At 42.3% G+C, this 22,607-nt stretch overlaps 1 protein-coding gene across 2 annotated transcripts in view; it reads left to right on the top strand.

The window, feature by feature from the left end:
• Positions 1-22,607, top strand: part of PIWIL4 (piwi like RNA-mediated gene silencing 4) — a 111,540-nt gene that overhangs the window by 64,084 nt on the left and 24,849 nt on the right. Inside the window, exons 6-13 of one of the 2 annotated variants that reach the window (XM_061143970.1) lie at positions 2,516-2,730; positions 5,968-6,089; positions 9,013-9,093; positions 12,494-12,691; positions 14,442-14,553; positions 19,886-20,009; positions 21,302-21,419; positions 22,170-22,281. In XM_061143970.1, the coding sequence (XP_060999953.1) occupies positions 2,516-2,730; positions 5,968-6,089; positions 9,013-9,093; positions 12,494-12,691; positions 14,442-14,553; positions 19,886-20,009; positions 21,302-21,419; positions 22,170-22,281 (1,082 nt within the window). The remainder of the gene's footprint in view (positions 1-2,515; positions 2,731-5,967; positions 6,090-9,012; positions 9,094-12,493; positions 12,692-14,441; positions 14,554-19,885; positions 20,010-21,301; positions 21,420-22,169; positions 22,282-22,607) is intronic. The other variant, XM_061143979.1, reaches the window with a different exon arrangement.

Raw genomic sequence — 22,607 nt, 5'->3', positions numbered from 1 at the left:
AGTCCATTGAACTCTCCAGGTCAGAATACTGGAGTGGTCAGCCTTTCCATTCTCCAGGGAGTCTTCCCAACCCAGGTCCTGCATTGCAGCAGATTCTTTACCAGATTCTTTATAGGGAAGCCCTATAATTTCAGAGCAGCATCTGAAACTTGTCAAACCAAACGGGTCCCCTCACCCATGCACAGTGGTCAGTCTCCTGACACGCCAGGCTGTGGTTAGGGGGAGTGCAGTGTTTACTAGGAGGCCCTGTACAAGGAGTCTAGGACAGCTCGTGCTCAGAAAGCCCAAACTTCCTGATGTGTGTGTGTGCCCAGATGTTCAGTCATGTCTGACTCTTTGCAACCCCATGGACTATAGCCAGCCAGGCTCCTCTGTCCATGGGCTTTCCCGGGCAAGAATTCTGGAGCAAGTTGACATTTCCTTCTCCAGGGGATCTTTGCGACCCAGGGATTGGACTCAGGTCCCCTACATTGACAGGTGGATTGTATACCACTGAGCCACCTGGGAAACCCTATTAATTCTTAGGTGCCAGTAGTTCTAGAAGCTACGTGACGAAGTAGCTTGGTTGATCAAGACAGCTATGGTTGTCAAGTAGTTAACTTCTTTCATTGGGTGGGGGTTTTAGCATCTGTGAAACAATCCAGGAAATGTGCACTAGGTACTATTATCTGGGTACTTAGAGAGGCGCGAAAGTAGACGATATGGGAGAGGGGTCTGTCTCAGGAAGGCTCCATGGGGTCTTGCTCAGTTACAGAATTATCACTTGAATGATTTGAGTTGCACAGAATCAGCTGGAAGGCAGTCTTTGGAAGAAGTTCTAGGATTGTTGGGGTCCAGCCCCAGCGGGTCCAGGAACATCCAAGGAATGAGTGGCATCGGTGAAGAAGACAGACACACACAGAAGGTTGCATAGAAGAGGTAGCTTTTTTTTAGTTTTAGGATAGCTCAGTTTTTATAGAATGAACGTTACCTCCCCCTTAAGTCACCACATATTACATCAGATGTTGGTTTCGTGCTCCTGTCAATATTTTTATTTCTCATGTTTTTCCCCTGTGTATTCTTCTAGAACATTTCCGATTACAGGGTTTTTTCTTAAATGTCCTGTACATAGTCTTCTTGCCTCAATGGCCTAACATTTTCATTCTAACAAAACAATGTTCTAAAATCTCAGGTATAATGTAAATTCTTTGGACAATAAAACAATACATGGGAAGGGTCACAGTAACATGTTTGACATTTCTGAGAATAGTACCATGAGAAAAACCTTGATATTTTTCTTTACCTGAAACCACAAAATCTCAATTTACAATGATTAACTATTAAACAGCAAAAACACCTCTAAAGCAGCAAAACGCCTCTATTAATAGTGAGATAATGGCAGTGAAGCTGGTTAATATAAATCTTCTATTAAAATCCTATGTACCCCATTTCCTAACTCTACAAAAATACCCATAATATCCCATGTTGTTTAAAGAAAGGGAAACAATGGACAAATAGCAGCAAGGAAATAGCAATAATGAAAACTCTCTCAACCAAGGAGCAACTAAACTGAAGCAGTATATCAACTTCTAAATCTAAATGCCTCTACTCTTTTCTATTCTAGAACATTATCATCGTTTAAGCAAGCAGCCAAACTGTACCTGTGGCCTTTTCTTTTCTGACTTGATGTTTATGGTCGTGTCCTGAGCCAGAGCAATCATGAGCATTTCCAAAAAGGCTTGGACTTTTCCAGGGAGGCCTTATTACTATATATTATATTTCCAAAAATTAATAGAAAGCCCAAGAACAGTAAGACAGAAAGAAGAAAGGGACATACCAGGCCCCTGGGACAACTTCGAGGGGAAGAGCTGCCTTGCAGATTCCTTTCTCGTCCCGGCGGCTCCCAAGGGGACATATTGGGCCCCCGGGGCAGCCCCATGTGAGGAAGAGCTGCCTTGCAGGTTCCTCTCTTGTCCCATGACCTTGTCACGGACTGGGCGCATCCTGGCGGCTCCCGACGTAGGATAGTTGAATTCAGATGTTTCTCTTCTCCCCAAAGGTCCTTCTCCCAAAGGTCAGTTCCTTCTGTTAGGTTCTTATGAGGCCTGCTTTGCCATTGTGATCCTTTTGTTTGTAGGACTCTGCTTCCCAGGTGGTGCTAGTGGTAAAGAATCTGCCTGCTGATGCAGGGGACATAAGACATGGGTTCGATCCCTGAGGTGGGAAGATCCCCTGGAGGAGGGCATGGCAACCCACTCCAGTATTCTTGCCTGGAGAATCCCATGGACAGAGGAGCCTGGTGGGCTACAGTCCATAAGATCCCAAAGAGTCAGACACGACTGAAGTGACTTAGAGTGCGTGCGTGCATGTAAGGTTATTAGGCTGCCGGTTACTTGAGCTTACTTTGTGTCGCTGAACAAAAGTTCTTGCTTTCCAGCAACAATTAGCATATGCAAATGAATTTTTGAATGCTGTGATTAATATGAACATAATGTATTTTTTTCATTAAAAAATATTTTTTATTTGTTTTCTTCAGGTTCCAGTGGAATACCTGTGAAACTGGTCACAAATCTCTTTAATTTAGACTTGCCCCAGGACTGGCAGCTATACCAGTATCATGTGACATATAGTCCGGATATAGAATCTAGAAGGCTGAGAATTGCTCTGCTTTATAGTCACAGGGAACTCTCCAACAAAGCAAAAGCATTCGATGGTGTCATCCTTTTTCTCTCACAAAAGCTAGAAGAAAAGGTAAAGTATGGTTCATTTTTGAACACACACATATGCATATATTTATACGCCCCCATATAGATTTTAGAGGTTAGCTGATTTTCATGACAGTTGGGATAAGTGTGTTACTCACTCCTTTTCTCTTTCCTATTCCCATGCCCGAGAGCAAAAGACTTCTTAATTAAGACCTCATCAGTAATTGATTTCCTAATTAGGAAGCTGCTGGTCTGGCATTTCAGAAAGAAGAGCTGTAATACAAATACTGCTTTTTTGACAGTTTTTTCTAAGGCAAAGTGTCCTTGAGAGAGGAATCCTTTTTAAACATTTCTCCAAATAGGCAAGAATTTTAAGAAACAGCATTTAACCTGTGGCCTCAGACCTTTAAATTTCCTTTTTTTTTTTTGCTCCTGTGCATTGTGTCCATCTGTCCAAAGAACTTTACATCAATCCTGATTCTAAAACTGTCATTTTTCATGACTTGTTCCATCATATGAAATAGGAGTTACTTATTTCAGTCTTGCTCCTTGGAGGAAAAGCTATCACCAACTTAGACAGCATATTGAAAAGCAGAGACATTACTTTGCCCACAAAGGTCCATCTGGTCAAGGCTATGGTTTTTCCAGTGGTCATGTATGGATGTGAGAGTTGGACGGTGAAGAAAGCTGAGCTCCGAAAAATTGATGCTTTTGAACTGTGGTGCTGGAGAAGACTCTGGAGAGTCCCTTGGACTGCAAGGAGATCCAACCAGTCCATCCTAAAGGAGATCAGTCCTGGGTGTTCATTGGAAGGGCTGATGCTGAAGCTGAAACTGCAATACTTTGGCTACTCGATGCAAAGAACTAACTCATTGGAAAAGACCCTGATTCTGGGAAAGATTGAAGGCAGGAGGAGAAGGGGATGGCAGAGAATGAGATGGTTGGATGGCATCACCGACTCAGTGGGCATGAATTTGAGCACGCTCCAGGAGTTGGTGATGGACAGGGAGGCCTGGCCTGCTGCAGTCCGTGGGGTCGCAAAGAGTGAGATGAGACTGAGCAACTGAACTGAACTGATATCAATCTTCCCTGGTAGCTCAGCAGAAAAGAATCTGCCTACAATGCAGGAGATGTAGGTTCCATCCTTATGTTGGGAAGATCCCCTGGAGAAGGGAATGATGACCCACTCCAGTATTCTTGCCTAGAGAACCCCATGGACAGGGGAGCCTGACAGGCTATAGTCCATAGAGTCACAATGGATTGGACATGACTGAAGCAACTGAGGCAGATGCATGTGTCAGTCTTAAGGATATTTTTGAACGGTTATGACCTTTGGATATGGCAATTGCATGATTCATATCCATTTTTTACACCTTCTCATTTTTAGTCCTAAAATCAAAATATCAATATTGAGGTTTTTATCATATGCTTTGTTCTAAGGCAATATTAAAATTATTGCAAAGAAAAAGAACCAGTTTCTGTATGGAAAACTAAAGCAGAGTATTGAATTAAAACTTGATGCTTCTGTCCCTTGGAAAGTGTAATCATTTTAGTTCCTCATCTTGAACAGGATGACAGCAAGAGCATAAATATAAATTTCTAGATTCCCTGTGAACCTTTGTGAATCTCCTTAAGAAGTGCTTTTCTGAACACTCTTGGAGCCTTTTTATCCTTTTATGAAATTCTAAGATTTATAGGAGCAACCTGAGTGTTTATTTCATCTAAATATGGGATTTTAAAATTATATCATGTGATTAGATTTAAGAACATGTAAGATCTGGATCTGTAAATTTAGAAACATTTTTATTCATCCTAAGTCCTTATTGGTCCCTCAATATTTTGTCCTATGACCAGATGTTGATAGCATGCTAGTATAGTCTCTCATACTTAAATGACATATTTCAAGGGTATTACTATCATTAAAGATCATCTTGTCCTACATACAGGCAGATTCTTAATCACTGGACCACCAGGGAAGTCCCAGACTTTTGTACAGTTATACCTGAGGCAAGAAATACTTCAGTGAAATATTTCATCACTTGTGAAAGGATGCATTGCATTTCTCTTTGTTTCAGTCCCTGCCCTACATTCTTGGTTCAGGCCGAAAGTCGTTAAAACTACACTTTCACAATAGAAAATACATAAATGCCTGCGAATGAACTGACCTCTTCTAATTCCTCACCCTTCTGAAAAATCCTTGACCATTGATTCTTACCGGCTGATCTATTCATTCTTTTATTCCAAAAAATCTGTACTGAGCCTTGCTTGGTCTAAGGAGCTTTACATTTAGTTAGGCACCTGGTATAAAGACCTATTCATGCATTCACTATACTGTTAGCATGTGGTTCCAGATTATAAGATCCCTAGGGCTTTCTCCAGGCCTTTTAAAAATGAAATCAGATTTCCTGTCTAAACTGTCACCATTTTCTTCTCTCTCTTTCCACATTTACTTTCCCTATGGTCTGTTCCCTATCCTTTCCTTTTTTCTTCTCTTCTGCCCCTCTATTGTTTGTTTGTTTTTTTAAATAAACTTTTGAGAGGCTTCTTTCTGAAATCCATGAACTCAAGGTGGGCAACGTGCAATGTGCATGCGTCCTCAGTTGTGTCCAACTCTATGTGACCCCATGGACCATAGCCTTCCAGGTTCTTCTCTCCATTGTGTTCTCCGGTAAGAATACTGGAGTGGGTTGCCATTACCTACTCCAGGGGATCTTCTTGACCCAGAGATCGGACCCGTGTCTCCTGCATCTCCTGCACTGCAGGCAGATTCCTTTCTGCTGAGTCATGGGGGAATCCCCAAGATGGGCAGGACACTTTATTAATAGGTTTTTGGGTATCCATGAAATCCTGTAAATGGGTACATTATATACCTTGTTGTGGTATTCAAATACATGACATTTTCTTGGGAGAATGTCTGTAACTTTCATCAGACTCTCAAAGTAGGTTGTGACCTGCTTTCCTATACCTCCCCATTCCCCTAAAAGGTCAAGAGCCCTGCTCCTGAATTCTCTTTGGATTGAATCTTTGAACCCTGAGTCTGGTTTTGACTCTCTGTTAAGAAATTTGAGAGTGGAGAGATGTGTTGCTTTTCTGGGATTAGCAAAATACAGAGGGGAAAAAAACCTTCCAAACGTAACCCGATGATTAGATTATCACTCACATCACTAACAGCTGCAGCTTTGTTTTCGTTAGAGCCTGTGAAGCTTTGACAGCTTTAGCATAGCCACATTCTGTGCACTGGAGGATAAGCTATAGAGTCTGTTTTAAGTACTTCTTTTTCCAGGTCACGGAGTTGTCAAGTGAAACCCAAAGAGGCAAGACTGTAAAGATGACTATCACTCTGACGAGAGAGCTGCCGGCAAGTTCTCCTGTGTGCATCCAGGTCTTCAATATCATCTTCAAAAAGTAAAGTGCCTTAAGTGTGAATTTAGTTTAGGCCGGTGATGCCTCTCCGCATAGAGCCTGGGTATCAAAAGTACTGACAATTTTGCAGGTGGTGTGCCAGCAGCAGTGTCATCTTGAGGGCAGTTTTCTGTGTACTTCCGTGTACTTGCGCAGAAGTGCGCACCACAGCCCATCACAGCCTTGACCTGGCACCTCGGTCACGATTCAGTATCACCTGCGTTGAGAATGACTCAGGGGCCAGGGCAAGTGCCTTTGCCCTTTTCCTGAACCCACTCCCAGCCTCCATCCCCAGACTTGAAAATTGGGTCAATAAACTGAGGGAGTGGCTTTTCTCCTGGCTGATTTGCCTTAGGTATGAAAGGTCATCACCCTCTGCGTTCGGTGCTTTCAGACCCCTTCCTTCCCCCGCTTGTCCCCTGGGGAGAGGAAGGTTGTCACTGAACTTTTCAGTGTTCTTCAGACTGCTCTGAGGATCGCTTGCTTCAGTGTCAGCTTGGGTCTTAGAGGCAGCTTGACAAAATGCAGGTTCCCTAGCCCCTCACTGGACCTAGTGAACAGAATTTTGTGGGTGGGGCCTGAAAAATCCACATTTTTGGCAAGCTTCCCAGATGGGAGCTCAGAAGCTTGAGAACTCCTGTTTTCCATGCTGTTGGTGTGGATCACTAGGGTGATGTGTTAAAAACCTAAGATTTTAGCCTTTTGTTCTGGACAGGATGAGAGGAGCTTGGATTTACTGAGTAGGACACATAGAGGAATTTCCATCACACAGATACATTGATTCCTAATTCTGGTCAGAAGACTAGGCAAGTGTCTTCCGATTTTATCTGGGCCTCAGCTCAGGGCTGTAAAAAACACTCTTCAGAATCCATTTTTGCATGTGCCCCCCTGACTGTTTTAAGTCAGCTGACATTTGGAAGGTGCTTTGCAGTGACAGAGCTCTTTCTCTGGTGCCAGAGTTTCCTTGATCTTTACTCAGTTTCCATGAGGCAGGTATGATTAAACTCCCCATTTTACAGATAAGGAGACTGAGGCTCAGATGACTTTGGGTAGCCAAAAAGCACACAGTTGGAATCTCTGTTTTCAGACTTGCAACTCTTCCGTTTCCACAGTGCACAGGGCAGCTTCAGACCAGTCATGTGTCACATTCCAAAAGCAGCCAGAGTTAGTTGCTAAAGAGGCAGCCTTGTCATTTGGTAGCAGTGAGGACACTGAACAGACTCATTAAAAACAAACTCCTCGGAATGTAAATTGGTGCAGATACTATAGAGAACAGTATGAAGTTTCCTTAAAAAAACTAAAAATAGAACTACTGTAAGATTAACTCCTGGTATATACCTAGTAAGAACTCTAATTCCAAAAGATACGTGCACCTCAGTGTTCATAGCAGCACTATGTACAATAGCCAAGCCATGGAAGCAACTTAAATGTCCATCAACAGAGGAATGGATAAAGAAGATGTGGTACATATATGCAATGGAATACTATTCAGTCTTAAAAAGAATGAAATAATGCCATTTGCAGCAATATGGATGGACCTAGAGATGACCATACTCATTGAAGTAAGCCAGAGAAAGACAAATATCATATGATATCACTTGTATGTAGAATTTTAAGAAATGATATCAATGAACTTATTTACAAAACAGAAATAGGCTCACAGACAGAAAATAACCTTATCGTTAGCCAAGGGGATGGGGAGTTAGAGGTAAATTAGGAATTTGGGATTAACATATACACAATACCATATATAAAATAAGCAACTAGGACCTACTGAATAGCACAGGGAACCATATTCAGTATCTTGTAATAACCTATAAGGGGAAAGTATCCAAAAAAGAATGTACACATAGAACTGAATCACTTTTTTTCTTTTTTTTTTTTTTATTAGTTGGAGGCTAATTACTTCACAACATTTCAGTGGGTTTTGTCATCCATTGACATGAATCAGCCATAGATTTACACGTATTCCCCATCCCGATCCCCCCTCCCACCTCCCTCTCCAACCGATTCCTCTGGGTCTTCCCAGTGCACCAGGCCCGAGCACTTGTCTCATGCATCCCACCTGGGCTGGTGATCTGTTTCACCATAGATAGTATACATGCTGTTCTTTTGAAATATCCCACCCTCACATTCTCCCACAAAGTTCAAAAGTCTGTTCTGTATTTCTGTGTCTCTTTTTCTGTTTTGCATATAGGGTTATCGTTACCATCTTTCTAAATTCCATATATATGTGTTAGTATGCTGTAATGTTCTTTATCTTTCTGGCTTACTTCACTCTGTATAAGGGGCTCCAGTTTCATCCATCTCATTAGGACTGATTCAAAGGAAACCAGATCTGAAAGAGACACGTGCACCCCAATGTTCATAGCAGCACTGTTTATAATAGCCAGGACATGGAAGCAACCTAGATGCCCATCAGCAGATGAATGGATAAAGAAGCTGTGGTACATATACACCATGGAATATTACTCAGCCGTTAAAAAGAACTGAATCACTTTGTTGTACACTAAAACCAATATAACATTGTAAATTAACTATGCAAAAAGAAAGAAAGAAAAAAGGAAGGAAATGGCCTCCTCATTTCAAAATAAGAACGAGGCCAGAAAACCCTGTGGACGTGGCTTTTCTCACCTCAGCCTCCCCAGCCAGAATGTTACAGTCACAGTCATGTCTGCTCGGGGACCACCTCCTTTTATAGTTAAACCCAGAAGAATAGAAGTATTTTCAATTGTGTCATTCCCAATATGGAGTGATAGTTCTTGTATATACACTCACATGTATATGCTGTAGCTAAACTTTCAGCATTATAACAATAAGAGTTCTGGACTTTTCTAGTAGTTTTTATTTCAGCATGGGTACAAACTTAGAAGTTTACTGTTATAGACAGATGTTTAACACAGATTTTAAATATGTATACTTTCAGGATCTTAAAAAAGTTGTCCATGTACCAAATTGGACGGAACTTCTATAAGCCTTCTGAGCCAGTGGAAATTCCCCAGCACAAGTAGGTTTATTTATATTTTCTGCTACTCTGAAATTGTTATAATGTGAGCAGTATCATTTATGATGCAATATTATACCATTATGCCTCCTATGAGAGACTCTGTGGTGAAAAAGGTAATGGATTTTTTTAATTTTCAAGTTTTTTAATAGAATGGTGAATGTCAAAAGGTAGCAGTCTGTTTTCTTATACTAGTGTGCTAGATCATTATCACAAATCCTAGAATTCAGAAACTGAGCTTCCTGTGTGTGACAAGTAATAATGAGAGCAGAATAAACTCTATTATGTTACACCTCATAACTGGGGCTCTGTTTTCTGGCTGACAGAACATTAACACAGCCAGGGTGGTAGGTAGGAAATCATGATGGGTAAGAAGATGTCAGATACCCAAGCCAACTAAGCTGCCCTAGTGAATGATAGACCCATTAGGAACACTTGCAGAATCTCTATCCTAAACTAGGAAGTAGAGACTGCAGCAAAGGTGGTCTTGAACTGGTTGTTACTCAGCTTTCCAAAACATGTGGTTGAGCCAAAAACAGAGGCAACCAGTGACCCAAAGGGAGAAACACAGATGCCCCCTGACTTAGGGTTTAGACTTAATGGCATTTTGACTTTACGATGATGTGAAAGCTATACACCGTCAGCAGAAACCACACTTGGAATTGTGGATTCTGACCTTTTCCCGGGCTAGCGATACGGAGTGTGATACTATCTGGTGATCATGATTGGCTGCCACAGCCACAGCACCCAGGCAGCCACGAAGGTAAATGACTGATACACTCACAACCTTTCTGAACCCATACAACCATTCTGTTTTTCACTTTCGGTACAGTATTCAGTAAATGACACAAGATACTCAGCACCTGATTGTAAAATAGGCCTTGTGTTAGATAATTTTGTCCAGTTCAGTTCAGTCACTCAGTCATGTCTGACTCTTTGCGACCCCCATGAATCGCAGCACGCCAGGCCTCCCTGTCCATCACAACTCCCGGAGTCCGCCCAAACCCATGTCCATCGAGTCGGTGATGCCATCCAACCAGCTCATCCTCGGTCGTCCCCTTCTCCTCCTGCCCTCGATCTTTCCCAGCGTCAGGGTCTTTTGGCTAATGTAAGTGTTCTTAGCACACCAGGTTGGAGATGCCCTGATGATGTTCAGTAGGTTACTGAAGAAAAGGTTGGGTGTATTAAATGCATTTTTGACTGAGGCTGTTTCAACTTATGATGGGTTTGTGAACATAAAAACCCGTTGTCAGTTGAGGAAGATCTGTACATAAAAGATAGAAAATGGATGCAGGGTGTTTGGTTTCTTCTGGGTGGAAGAAAAGGGCAGGGTTTCTGTGTGCTGGTTCAGTGGGTCAGACTGTTCTGTATAAAGCACCTGATCATTCACCCTGTCACTTATATCTCCACCTGAATTAGAAATTCTCGTGGCTCCAGTGTTGTGACAAGCTGGCGTTGGTGCTGTTGCCAACCAGGGTTCTTCGTCTCCTTAATCAATAGAAGTTGCTGAGACCAGACAAGAAATTCAAGCGGGGCTTTATCAGGGACCCTGCTGCAACAGGGAGGAACAAGAACAAGTAATAGGTTCCCTTGCCCGCTTACTCACTGAGAGGGGCAGCTGGTTGCTTATGTGGGGTGAAGGTAGGGATGTGTCCAGAGGTCAGGCCAGAGGGTTGGCTTAGTTGGTTTGCCCATCCCTTCTGTGGTGTTGAGTGTAGCAGGCATGCACAGTACCCTGCTTTTGCTCCCAGCTCTTCAGAAGTGGCAGTTGGCTTTTTGGTATATTTTTTTCTTTTTTGTATCTTGTTGTCCATAATTTGCCTCAACTGTGCACGCATCCAGTTACTTTTAGTCCTTTATAGTTTCTCTGCATTTTGTTGCTTGAGGAGATGTTTGTCCATGTGCCAGTATTGTGGCAAGAGGCCCCAGATCCCAGCCTCTCTCAGTGCTGGTGCCTCTTTCAGCATGTGCTGGTCCTGAGCTGGTGTTTGGGGCTTCCCCAGTGGTTCAGATGGTAAAGAATCTGCCTCCAATGCAGGAGACTGGGGTTTGATCCCTGGGTTGGGAATATCCCCCGGAGAAGGGAATGGTTACTTACTCCAGTACTCTTGCATTAGTTTCACAGTCAATGAAGTCCACAAGAATATCAACTGAAACGATTTCTTTAAAAAAATTGTTCTTTCTTGCCAGTTCCTGTAACTTTTTCTAGTTCAAGACTTCAGACTGTGATATTCATAAATGTGGAAAGGAGATGTAGCCATTGCTACAGTTTCTCTTGGGTGTCTGCATGTGACATCACTTAGATTATTTCTGTCTCGTTGTGAAATCTCGTTACTGTCTTCACCACTGAGTCATTGTGCGTTTCTGAACCTAGATGTTTGCCTACTGGGACAGATCCCTCCATAAACACTTCAGTCTTACAGTTGTGTTCTCAGCCAGGGGCGAGTCTGCTCCCCAGGGGACATTTGAAAATGTCGGGAGGTATTTTTGGTTGTCACAGCGTGGGAGTTGCTGCTGGCCTCCAGTGGGTAGAGGCCAGGGGTATGCTGCACATTCTGCAATGCCCGGGTTTCCCCGGTTGCTCAGTGGTAAAGAATCTGCCTGTGAAGTAGGAGACGAAAGAGATGAAGGTTTGGATCGAGATGCAAGTTTGGATCAAACCAAGGGATCCTAGGTCGGGAAGATCCTCTCGGGGAGGAAATGGCAACCCACTCTAGTATTCTTGCCTGGAGAATCCCATGGACAGAGGAGCCTGGTGAGCTAGAGTCCATGGGGTCACAGAGTCGAACATGACTGAGCACACCACACCACACCACACCACACCACACCACACCACACCACACCACACCACACACACACACACACACACACACACACTCTGCAGTGCCCAGAACAGCCCTTAGCAAAGAATTATCCAGTCCAAATGTCAGTAGTGCCAAGGTTAAGAAACGAAGCTCTATAGAAATGTATTTTATCCTAAATATGTGTTTAAAATTTCCCCTTATTTGCTTCCCTTGTGTCTCAGCTGGTAAAGAATCCACCTGCAATGCGGGAGACCTGGGTTTGATCCCTGGGTTGGGAAGATCCCTTGGAGAAGGGATAAGCTACCCACTCCAGTATTCTGGCCTGGAGAATTCCACATGGGGTTGCAAAGAGTCAGACATGACTGAGCGACTTTCATTTCACTTCACTTCATATGTTTAAAGACACTCCAGCTGGAAATAGCTAAAGTGTTAAGTCAGCCGCTGAAAGAAATCAGATTTAAAGAAAAATTGTTTCATAGAATTGAGAGAATTAGAGTATAAAGTCACCATTTTGAAATGTGTATTGTTCTTCTGATATAACATTTAAAACATTTATTTTTAAAAATATTTATTTATTAAACATTTTTATTTTTTTGAAGATTGTCTCTTTGGCCTGGGTTCGCCATTTCTGTATCACATTTTGAAAGCAAACTCCTGTTGAGTGCTGATGTGAGTTACAAAATCCTCCGGAATGAGACAGTTCTGGAGTTCATGACGGATCTCTGCCACAAAACAAGCGTATCCTGCTTTTCCGAGACGTGTGAGAAACAGCTGATTGGGCTTATTGTCCTGACAAGGTAAAAGCCTGCCTTTAAATAGACTTTCCTCTAGAGATTGCCTTATGTATGCCACGTAGGAAGAGGGAGAGCTCCGGGCTCCTCCCATACCCTCCCCTACCCACTGTGGTCTGCAAAAACTGCTCCAGCCCCTCAGCCTGGGTCCCCCGCCTCTATTTCTGTTTCTGCCTTTTAGATTTCTGCTCCCACAAAGTCCATTCAGTTGGAATTATTCACTTCTGTCCTCTATGCTGCTCCGGAAGCCCAGTGCTTATCGTCACCTCTTTAGAGCCCTTTTATTTCTTTTTATTACATCACAGTGTAACTGAGCAGGACTCTGTGGGGCCTCCCCGGGCAGACCCCTGCCCCGCACCCTCTGCTTTAGCTCCTCTCTGAAGTACCCACATAGCAGTACCTGATGCTCTTTGCTTCACCACAGCCTGCTGTCGGGAGGCTGGCTTTACTGTGCTGGGCAAGCCGACCCAGCTTTGGTTCAGTCGCAACAAGACAGAGCATCAGGTTCGCGTCTCATCTTCACTGTGAAGTTATGAGGTCCTTATGGCTGAGGACTTGCAGGCCTCTGGCTGTGTCTGTGTGTAATTTGCCCTCAGTGCATACTGAACTGAATGAAGTGTGGACAGTTAGGTGACGTCCTGAGAAACAGAAGTCCACTCTACACGGCTGCCAGTCCATGGACACCATTTACAGAAGACCCACTCGCCTTCTCCTAGTCTAGGTTGGAATTTCCACTTGAAGTTGTTTTTCTGGGTTGTGGAGCAGAGATGTGGCACTGGTTGAATTCCACACTGCCCCTTTATCCTCTTGTCATGAGCTCCATGAATTAACTTATCACATTATTTCCAAGTCATTTGCAAAGTAGTGAGAGCCCAGGAGAAAAGTGACAAGGAGGTTTCTGTCCCACGGCTGGGTTGACATGAGAGGGTGTTCCAGGCCACATGGTACCTGATGGAGGGGAGAAAGAGCTTAGAAAGATCTTAGCTGACCTGCTTTGCAGTTTTGCCCAGGGCCAGCCTTAGATGGAAGATGAAGCAAGCTGCCAGAATGGCATGGTTCATCAGCCTCCTTAGGATGCTTTTTTTTTTTTTTATCAGAAAGACTAGCTGGGAGGTCAAAAATTCTAAGTGAAAACAGAAGCCAACAGGAAGGTTTGGAGCCAAACTTCAGCCTTTGAACATTTAAGCATGATTTACCTGAAGCTGCAGTGTTTCCCGGGCATGCCTCAGTGGCTCAGCTGGTAAAAAACCTGCCTGCCAACGTAAGAGATACAGGAGATGCCAGTTCGGTCCCTGGGTTGAGAAGATCCCCTGTAGAAGGAAATGGCAACCCACTCCAGTAGTCTTGCCTGGAAAATCTCATGGACTGAGGAGCCTGGTGGGCTGCAGTTCATGGGGTCACAAAGAGTCAGGACTGAGTGCACGTGTGCATGTGTGTGCACACACAGACGTGTGTGTGCACGCACACACACACACACACACACACAGTGTTTCTCAGTGAGAAAAGCAGATGGTGGGCCAGCGATTATTCCTTTGGTTTTGTTGCAATACAGGGGTCCTCCCATGAATGGAAGAGTTCATCAACGCTCTTCTTGGGTAAGAGCTATCTTTGTTTTTAAAGTGACTATTCTTGAGTTATTGTCTTTCATAATATCTGAAATTCTGGAGGATAATACTGTGAATTAAAGTGTAGTGAACTAACCACTTACCTTGTAGCATTTCAGAAAAGAACTGAAAAGATTTCTTGCATTTACCAGATACAATAACAAAACCTACCGCATTGATGACATCGACTGGTCGGTGAAACCCACGCACACCTTCCGGAAGCGGGACGGCACTGAGATCACCTACGTGGATTACTACAAGCAGGTAGCGCTTGTTTCTCCTTTCCACCTCATCTCCCTCCTGCTTAGCTCGGGGAAGGGCTGTGGTCTGACTCCTCCATCCTGTTCCCTTGGAAGGTTCCGCTGTGCTCACGGTTCATAGTTCCTCAAGTCCTCCACTCCCCGTGCATGTTTTCACACCCTACTCTCCTCTTCCTTGACACCCATTCACCATCGGCCACTTACTGAACACCCTTCGGTCCTCAGCTCAGCAGTCAACTCTTTTTTTAATAAGATTTTTTTTTTATTTTGATGTGGACCATTTTTAAAGTCTTTATTGAATTCGTTACACTATCACTTCTGTTCTGTGTTTTGAGTTTTTGGCTCTAAAGCATGTGGGATCTTACCTCTCTGACCAGGGATCCAACCTGCACTCCCTGCTTTGGCAGGCGAAGTCTTAACCACTGGACTGCCAGGGAAATTCCCCTAGCTGTCAAGGGAGCCCTAGGATTTTTTCCCCCGGGTCCCCTGTCTGTACTTAACTTCTTGCAGTTATCACAGGCAGGTTATGAATGGTCTGACTCTCCCTCTTCAACTTTGAGCTCTTGATTTCTGGACACTCAGGGAATCTAGTAGATGCTCAAACATTTACTGATGAAATCTCCTGTTGACTCTGGGAGCTGGGTTCACAGTGATGACAATTTCCCCATCCCTACTGTCCAACTTCAGTTCCTTTCAGAGGCGCCTTCTCTTTATTTCATATTCAGTCATATTTCTGTTTCCAAAATCTCACCACTGTTTTACAAACAAAAAGAGAAAGCAAATGTGTTGACCTTTCTGTACCTTCAAGAAGAGTGATCTCCTTTTCTTCCTTAGCTAGTTTCTTTAGAAGGTTGTCTAAACGAGCTCCAAGCACCTCTTCTGTTCTTCCTCCAGGAAGCCTCAGCTGTCTGGTATCTGGTTCTGCTGCCATGGAACTAACTCTCCAAGGTCAAAGTCAGCTACTGTGCTTATTCTAAGGGGCTTTTGGACGCTAGTGGCTCTGGATGCTAGTGACCGCTCTTGGTGGGCTGACCTCCTCTTCTTTGGCCCCTCGGCATATCCCTGGTGGTTTTCCCCTGGGCTTCAGGTGGTTCTTTATCAGCCTCATTCAACATTCTCCCCCTTCACTTCCCCCAAACATGAAATGCTATAACTCACCACAGCCCCTTTGCAGAGGATCTTTTCTTCATATTCTGAGATCACTTCTAATATATTTTTGTCTTGCCCTCCTTCCTAAATTACATCCTCGTCTCCATTTTCAGGCTGCATTTGCATGAATATCCTGCAGGCATCTCAAACGAACAAAATTCAAACTGAATTCATTGTCTTTCCCATGCCTGTCTCTCCTTGGGAATTTTGCATCTCAGGAAATCATTTTGTATTCTTCTTCTTCTCCCTCTCCGCCTCATTCAGTTGTCCTTACAGAACACATAAGACTTTGGGCATTTGGCAAAGCATTTTGTGCAAAAACATGTTCTCCATTAGTGTTTATTAAACACAGAATTTGTTAAATGTTTGGGATTTTTCCTGCATGGTTAAATTCATTTTTCTTTAATGTGTTTGAGGACCTGCGACATTCTGAAAAGGGAATCATGATAAAAATCCCACTCACTTTCTTTGTAATGAGTTGTGATTCCCTTCATATCTATTGTAATTAGGGAGAAAAAGAAAGAAAATGGCACCAGTTTCTAGAATGCTTTCCTCTTTGTCCCAGGAAAGGAAGGATAAATTATTATATAGTCTACTCTCAAAGTGGAAGACATCCTTTTTTTCACTTCAGCCATAATGTTTTAATTTTTTCTACTATTTTTTGTTTTTTAACTTTTTGTTGTATTGGTTTTTGCCAGCATTTGTTTGTAGATTTTTTGATGACCATTCTGACTGGTGTGAGGTCATACCTCATTGTAATTTTGATTTGCATTTCTCTAATAATGAGTGATGCTGAGCATCGTCTTATGTGTTTATTTGCCATCTGTATGTATTCTTTGGAGAAATGTCTGTTTAGGTCTTCTGCTCATTTTGGACCGGGCTGTTTGTTTTCTTGATGTAGAGCTGTGTGAGCTGCTTGTATATTTTGGAGATTATGCCTTTGTCAGTTGAATCATTTGCAGGTATTTCTCCCATTCTAAGGGTTGTCTTTTAATCTTGTTTATTGATTTCTTTGCTGTGCAAAGGTTTGTAAGTTTAATTAGGTCCTATTTGTTTGTTTTTATTTCCATTACTCTAGGAGGTGGGTCAAAGAGGATCTTGTTGTGATGTATGTCAAAGAGTGTACTGCCTATATTTTCCTCCAAGAGTTTTCTGGCTTTACAGTTAAGTCTTTAATCCATTTTGAGTTTATTTTTGTATACAGTGTTAGGAAGTTAGTTTCATTCTTTTACATGTAGCTTTCCAGCTTTCCCAGCACCACTTATTGAAGAGGCTGTCTTTTCTCCATGATATATTCTTGCCTTTGTCAAAGATGAGGTACCCATAAGTGCAGAGGTTTATCTCTGGGCCTTCTACCTTGTTTCACTGGTCTGTATTTCTGTTTCTGTGCCTGTACCGTACTGTCTTGATGACTGTAGCTTTGCATATAATCTGAAGTCAGAAAGGTTGATTCCTCCAGCTCCATTTTTCTTTCTCAAGATCACTTTGGCTACTTAGGGTCTTTTGTGTTTCCATACAAACTATGAAATTCTTTGTTCTAGTTCTGTGAAAAATGCCATTGGTAGTTTCATAGGGATTGCATTGAACCTATAGATTACCTTGGGTTGTATGGTCATTTGCACAATACTGATTCTTCCAGTCCAAAAGCATGGTATATCTCTCCATCTGTTTGTGTTGTGTTTGGTTTCTTTCATCAGTGTCTTATAGTTTTCTGCACACAGGTCTTTCGTCTCCTTAGGTCCGTTTATTCATGGGTATTTTTGTTGTTGTTGTTGTTGCAGCAGTGAATGGGATTGTTTCCTTAATGTCTCTTTCTGGTTTTTCATTGCCAGTGTATAGGAATACAAGTGATGTCTGTGTATTGATTTTATAGCCTGTAATTTTACTGGAAGACATCTTGATATTGACCTTTATACTTCTCTATTTTATCTTATCATGAAAACTATTGCCAAATGCTAAGAAAATTGGGCATGGGAGACAGTAAAGTCCACCTGATTATACAACATAGTGGGTAAATTCTTAACCATGCTCCAGGTAAATAGTAGAATACCCTCTTCTTAAACTGTGTCCCAGTTTTGCTTGAGCTGTTCCCAGAACTTCTAATACTCCTGCATTTTCTTCAAGGTGCTGTCTTGGATTCTGCCTCCTTCATGAAGCCTTCCTTGATTTACCAGCCATAAATTGTTTTCACTACCTTGCTCCCTATTCCTTGTGAGGGACCCAGCCCCAAGTGGTGTAACAAGCGGAGGCTCCCAAGTCTTAAGTGTTAAGTCCTGGTTGTGCTAATTTTCAATTACAGGACCTTGGGAAGTTATTTAATTTCTTAACAATGTTTCCTCATCAATGAAGAAGATGATAATAGCATTTGAGTCACAGTTCTCTTGTTAAGAGCTTCCCAGGCGGCTAAGTGGTAAAAAAAAAATCCACCTGCCAATGCAGGAGTTGCAGGTTCGATCCCTAGGTCAGGAAGATCCTCTGGAGAGGGCATGGCAACCCACTCCGGTATTCTTGCCTGGATAATCCCATGGACAGAGGAGCCTGGCAGGCTGAAGTCCATAGAGTTGCAGAGTCAGACAGGACAGAGCACACAACAGTCACACTCTGTTGTTAAGAGTTAGTGAGGAAAGGGTCTTATTTACCAAAGAGAAATAAACTCACAAACATAGAAAACAAACTTATGGTTATGAAAGGAGAAGCAGGGGATAAAACATATACACATGGGATTAACATATACACTACTACTATTTATATATATGTAGTAGGTAACCAACAAGGACCTACTGTATAGCACAGGGAACTATACTAAATATTTTTATGTTTAGTATAAAAAAACTATACTAAATAACCTATAAGGGAAAAGAATCTGGAAAGAATGTCTACCTAAAACTCCATCACTTTGCCGTACATCAACATGACCTTGTAAATCAATTCTAGTTTAATTTAAAAAAAACACAGTAGTCATCCATTAGAAAAAGACTAAATGAGGAAAAATATAAGTGCTTAGTGTAGATATATATTTGTGCTTCTGGTCTACCTTGCTTTATAGATAATGTGTAGATAATGTGTAAAGGCAGGGACTGTGACTCTTTTTTATTTGTATTTCCTTCAATCCCTGGAATATAGCAAGCACAAGATGTGAATTAATGAAGTCATGTATAAAAATTCTTTCTACCAGTGCTTCTCCAAGCTTTTCAGCCATAGCATTGTTGCAATCACCACTTTAAATTGCTGTTTCCTGAATTGTTTTTTATTTTAATGACTTAAAGTCTTTATTGAGTAGAGAACCCGTCACTGCTGGCTTCCTGCATTATAATTATTGATGTCAGCATCATGTGGTCCCCAGGCATTTTGTAAATTACAATTCCAATTGTTCTGTCATCAGTGTTGAGTAAGCTATACTGGTGTTAATGGAAACTTTGCCTTTGGAAGGTAAATGAACTCATAGCAAGGTAAGAATGTTGAAATTCAAGTTTATGAAGGGAAAGGGAGTGGGGAAGGAACTAATGATTGCTGAGGACTTACTATAAACCAGACACCGTGCTAATGGTTTACATGGGACATCTCTGGGCTTTTGTTCTCCTCATTTCATAGAGAAGGAAAGGTAAGCCTCTTCCCCAGTGTCATGATCCAAGTGGATAAAATATCTGTGGACCAGATTTACATTTGTCAGAGTTCAAAGTGACTTCCCTGTAACATCATACTGTCTTGGAAAGTAAGGACAGTTGTGCTCTTTGGAGAAATCTGAGGTTGACTCAGCATGACCGTTGCCTCCAACTTGTGTTTGATATTTTCATAATGAACACAGGTGCCAGAGCCAGTTAGTTGTATATGGTTCAGTTGGCCTCAGTCTCCAGTGGCAGTGCTGCACCTGGGGTCATGGTACTATGGATTTCATCCAGCTTAGGACTCTGGATGAAACTCAGAAGAGAGCAGGAAAATGATTGGGAAAAAATGCTATTGAATTATAAAAGGTAATAATTAAAATCATGAAGCTGATCCTGAGATGTAAGAGATAGGTCCCACGAAGGAAGTAGAAATGAGTAGATTACCATGGGGATTAGTGGGGACTTTTTTTCCCTTCTATTGAGAAGATTTTCTTATCTATTCATTTGTTGCTTATAAGCAAGGATGCTCGTTGTATTGTGTTTCCATATTAACTTTTCCCTCCTTAATCTTGCATTCTGTAGCAATATGATATTACCTTATCTGACCTGAACCAGCCAGTGCTTGTTAGTCTGTTGAAAAACAAGAAAAATGACAACTCTGAGGTTCCGATGGCCCACCTGATTCCCGAACTCTGCTTTCTAACAGGTAATGTTTGTATTTTATTCTCTCTCAAGTTCTTGATCACAGACTCATGACACGTTGCAGTGGGCAAAACCTCCTTAAGTTAGATGAGTGCCAGAGCTCTAATTTAACCCAGGAAGGATGACTCAGGTAATTTATTTGATCACAGAGGAAGTGGGCGGGTAGAGCACTCTTTGGAAATTGGTCAGCACCGTGAAGGTTATCTATTTCCTTTATCTCATGTATTCCATTTGTTACTTTGACGTTAAATTGGTTGCCAGATGTTTTCCTAAAACCAAACTATTTCCCCCATTTTTTGAACTTCACTGGGCTAGGTGTTGCTAGTGGTAAAGAACTTGCCTGCCAGTGCGGGAGATGTAAGACACCCGGGTTCAGTCCCTGGATCAGGAAGATCCCCTGGAGGAGGACATGGCGGCCCACTCCAGTATTCATGTTTGGAGAGTCCCATGGACAGAGGACCCTGGAGGGCTTTGGTCCCTAGGGTCGCAAAGAGTTGAACACGACTAAAGCGACTTAGCACGCATGCAGGCTAAGAAGTCATGTGATTTAATTTTCTTCCGGTGTGTTCTTTGAGAGGTGCCAAAATACTCTTTATTTTCTTTTTGCATGAGCTCCAGAAGGTAATCTTCACTCTACACTAGAACCAAAAAAAAAAAAAAAAAAAGACTAGCTAAGATTCTTTTAATCATGTTCATCTGATTACTAGGGTGAGACTAAGACGGGAGGACTTTCTACATTTTACGCTTATGATGCTCGAATGAGTTTGATGTGCGTGTGTTTATTCTGCAATTAGAGAAGTTAATAAGGATACCATCCTTGCAGAGAGGGATGAACATTCTTAGTGATACTCTGGCATTTCACATCTGCATAGTCGTCTTGGTGGCCTCTAGCCACATGTGGTCACTGAGCACTTGACACATGACTAGTGCAACTGAGGGATTGGATGGAGCTGTAAGTGTAAAAATACAGACTAGACGTCTAAGATGTAGTGTGAAAAAAAGAGAAACTATCTCATGAACTCATTTTTTATCTTGGTTATATGTTGAAATGATAATATTTTGGACATATTAAGTTAAATAATATATACTGTTTGAATAATTGCATCTGTTTCCTTCTGGCTCTTTTTAAATGTGACTACTAGAAAAAAATTTTAAATGAAAATGTGGCTTGCATTGCTGTCAGATGGTGAATCTGGTTCAGTTTAAGTTCAGAGTTTTATTGCTCTGTGCCTGAGATGGGCTGGATTGCATTGAGGACTGTTCATTTTCCACTTTGTTTTCGTTCACAATTTATAGGGATGCCTGGCCAGGCGACATCTGATGTCCAGCTGATGAAGGCTGTGGCTGAAGAAACTCGTCTTAATCCTTTGGTAAGGCAGCAGCACCTGGCCAGGCTTGCAGATGACTTCCAGAGGTATGGGGACATCTCCACATCCAGATGGTCTACAGAATCTCTTTATTGATGTTTGTTATCAGGAATAATATCTCACCTATACTGAGCACCTAGGCAGGGTGGTGGCACTGTCTGTGTATTGTCATATTTAACCTTTACATCACCCCTATGAAATAGCTAGGTTAGTCCTACATTTTGTCAATAAGGAAACCATGACTTTAAAAGATTTCAGAGTTTGCTCAAGGTCCATGTTATTTAGTGTTAGAATTTGGATTTGAAGCCTGAGCTGTTTGGCTCAGGGGCTTCTTCAGTGACTCAGTAGTAGAGAACCCATCTGCAATGCAGGAGATGCAGGAGACTCAGGTTCAATCCCTGGGTCTGGAAGATCCCCTGGAGGATGGCATGGCAACCCAGTATTCTTGCCTGGAGAATGCTATGGACAGAGGATCCTGGCAGGCTGTAGTCAATAGGGTCACGGAGTTGGACGTGACTGAAGTGACTGAGTACACATGCACACACTGTTTGGCTCAATGGCCCGTTTTGTTTACCAGAAGGCCACGCTGGGAGCCTTTCCATCCCTTTGAGTCCCCCATGGGTCCTCAGTCCTCCTATAATTCCTTTGAGCAGAGAAAAAATGGTGAGTAGAAATAGAATTGAGGAACCCTAAAAAAGTCAGTCTCTGAATAATTAACATTATAATTTTATCTCTAATGATTAACATTTTTAGATAGTAAGCACTTTTAATGATTTAAGACTCAACTCTATCAACAGAAACAAGGATGCTCGTTTTGAACTGGAGACCTGGGGGCTGCATTTTGGATGCCAGTTGTCTCTGACTGGCCGCATTGCACCTGCAGAAAAAATAATAATGCAAGACCACATGGTAAGTTCTGTGATTTTATTTTCATTTAAAAGTATTTTCTTGAATGTGTGTCAGTTTGATCGTAAGTCAGAGTGAGCTTATAATATAATGTTCATTTGGTTTCTCCATGGCCTCTTCCGAGGTGGTACCAGTAGTAAAGAACCCGCCTGCCAGTGCAGGAGACGTTAAGAGATGTGGGTTCCATCCCTGGGTCAGGAAGATCCCCTGGAGGAGGGCATGGCAAACCCACTCCAATATTCTTGCCTGGAGAATTCCATGGACAGAAGAGCCTGGCAGTCTACAGTCCATAGGGTCGCAAAGCATTGGACACGACTGAACTGACTTAG

This window comes from Dama dama, chromosome 1 (genome assembly GCF_033118175.1).
Source record: "Dama dama isolate Ldn47 chromosome 1, ASM3311817v1, whole genome shotgun sequence".
Taxonomy (NCBI): domain Eukaryota; kingdom Metazoa; phylum Chordata; class Mammalia; order Artiodactyla; family Cervidae; genus Dama; species Dama dama.
Note: the sequence above shows the minus strand (reverse complement) of the source record. Positions and strands in the feature narration are given on the sequence as shown.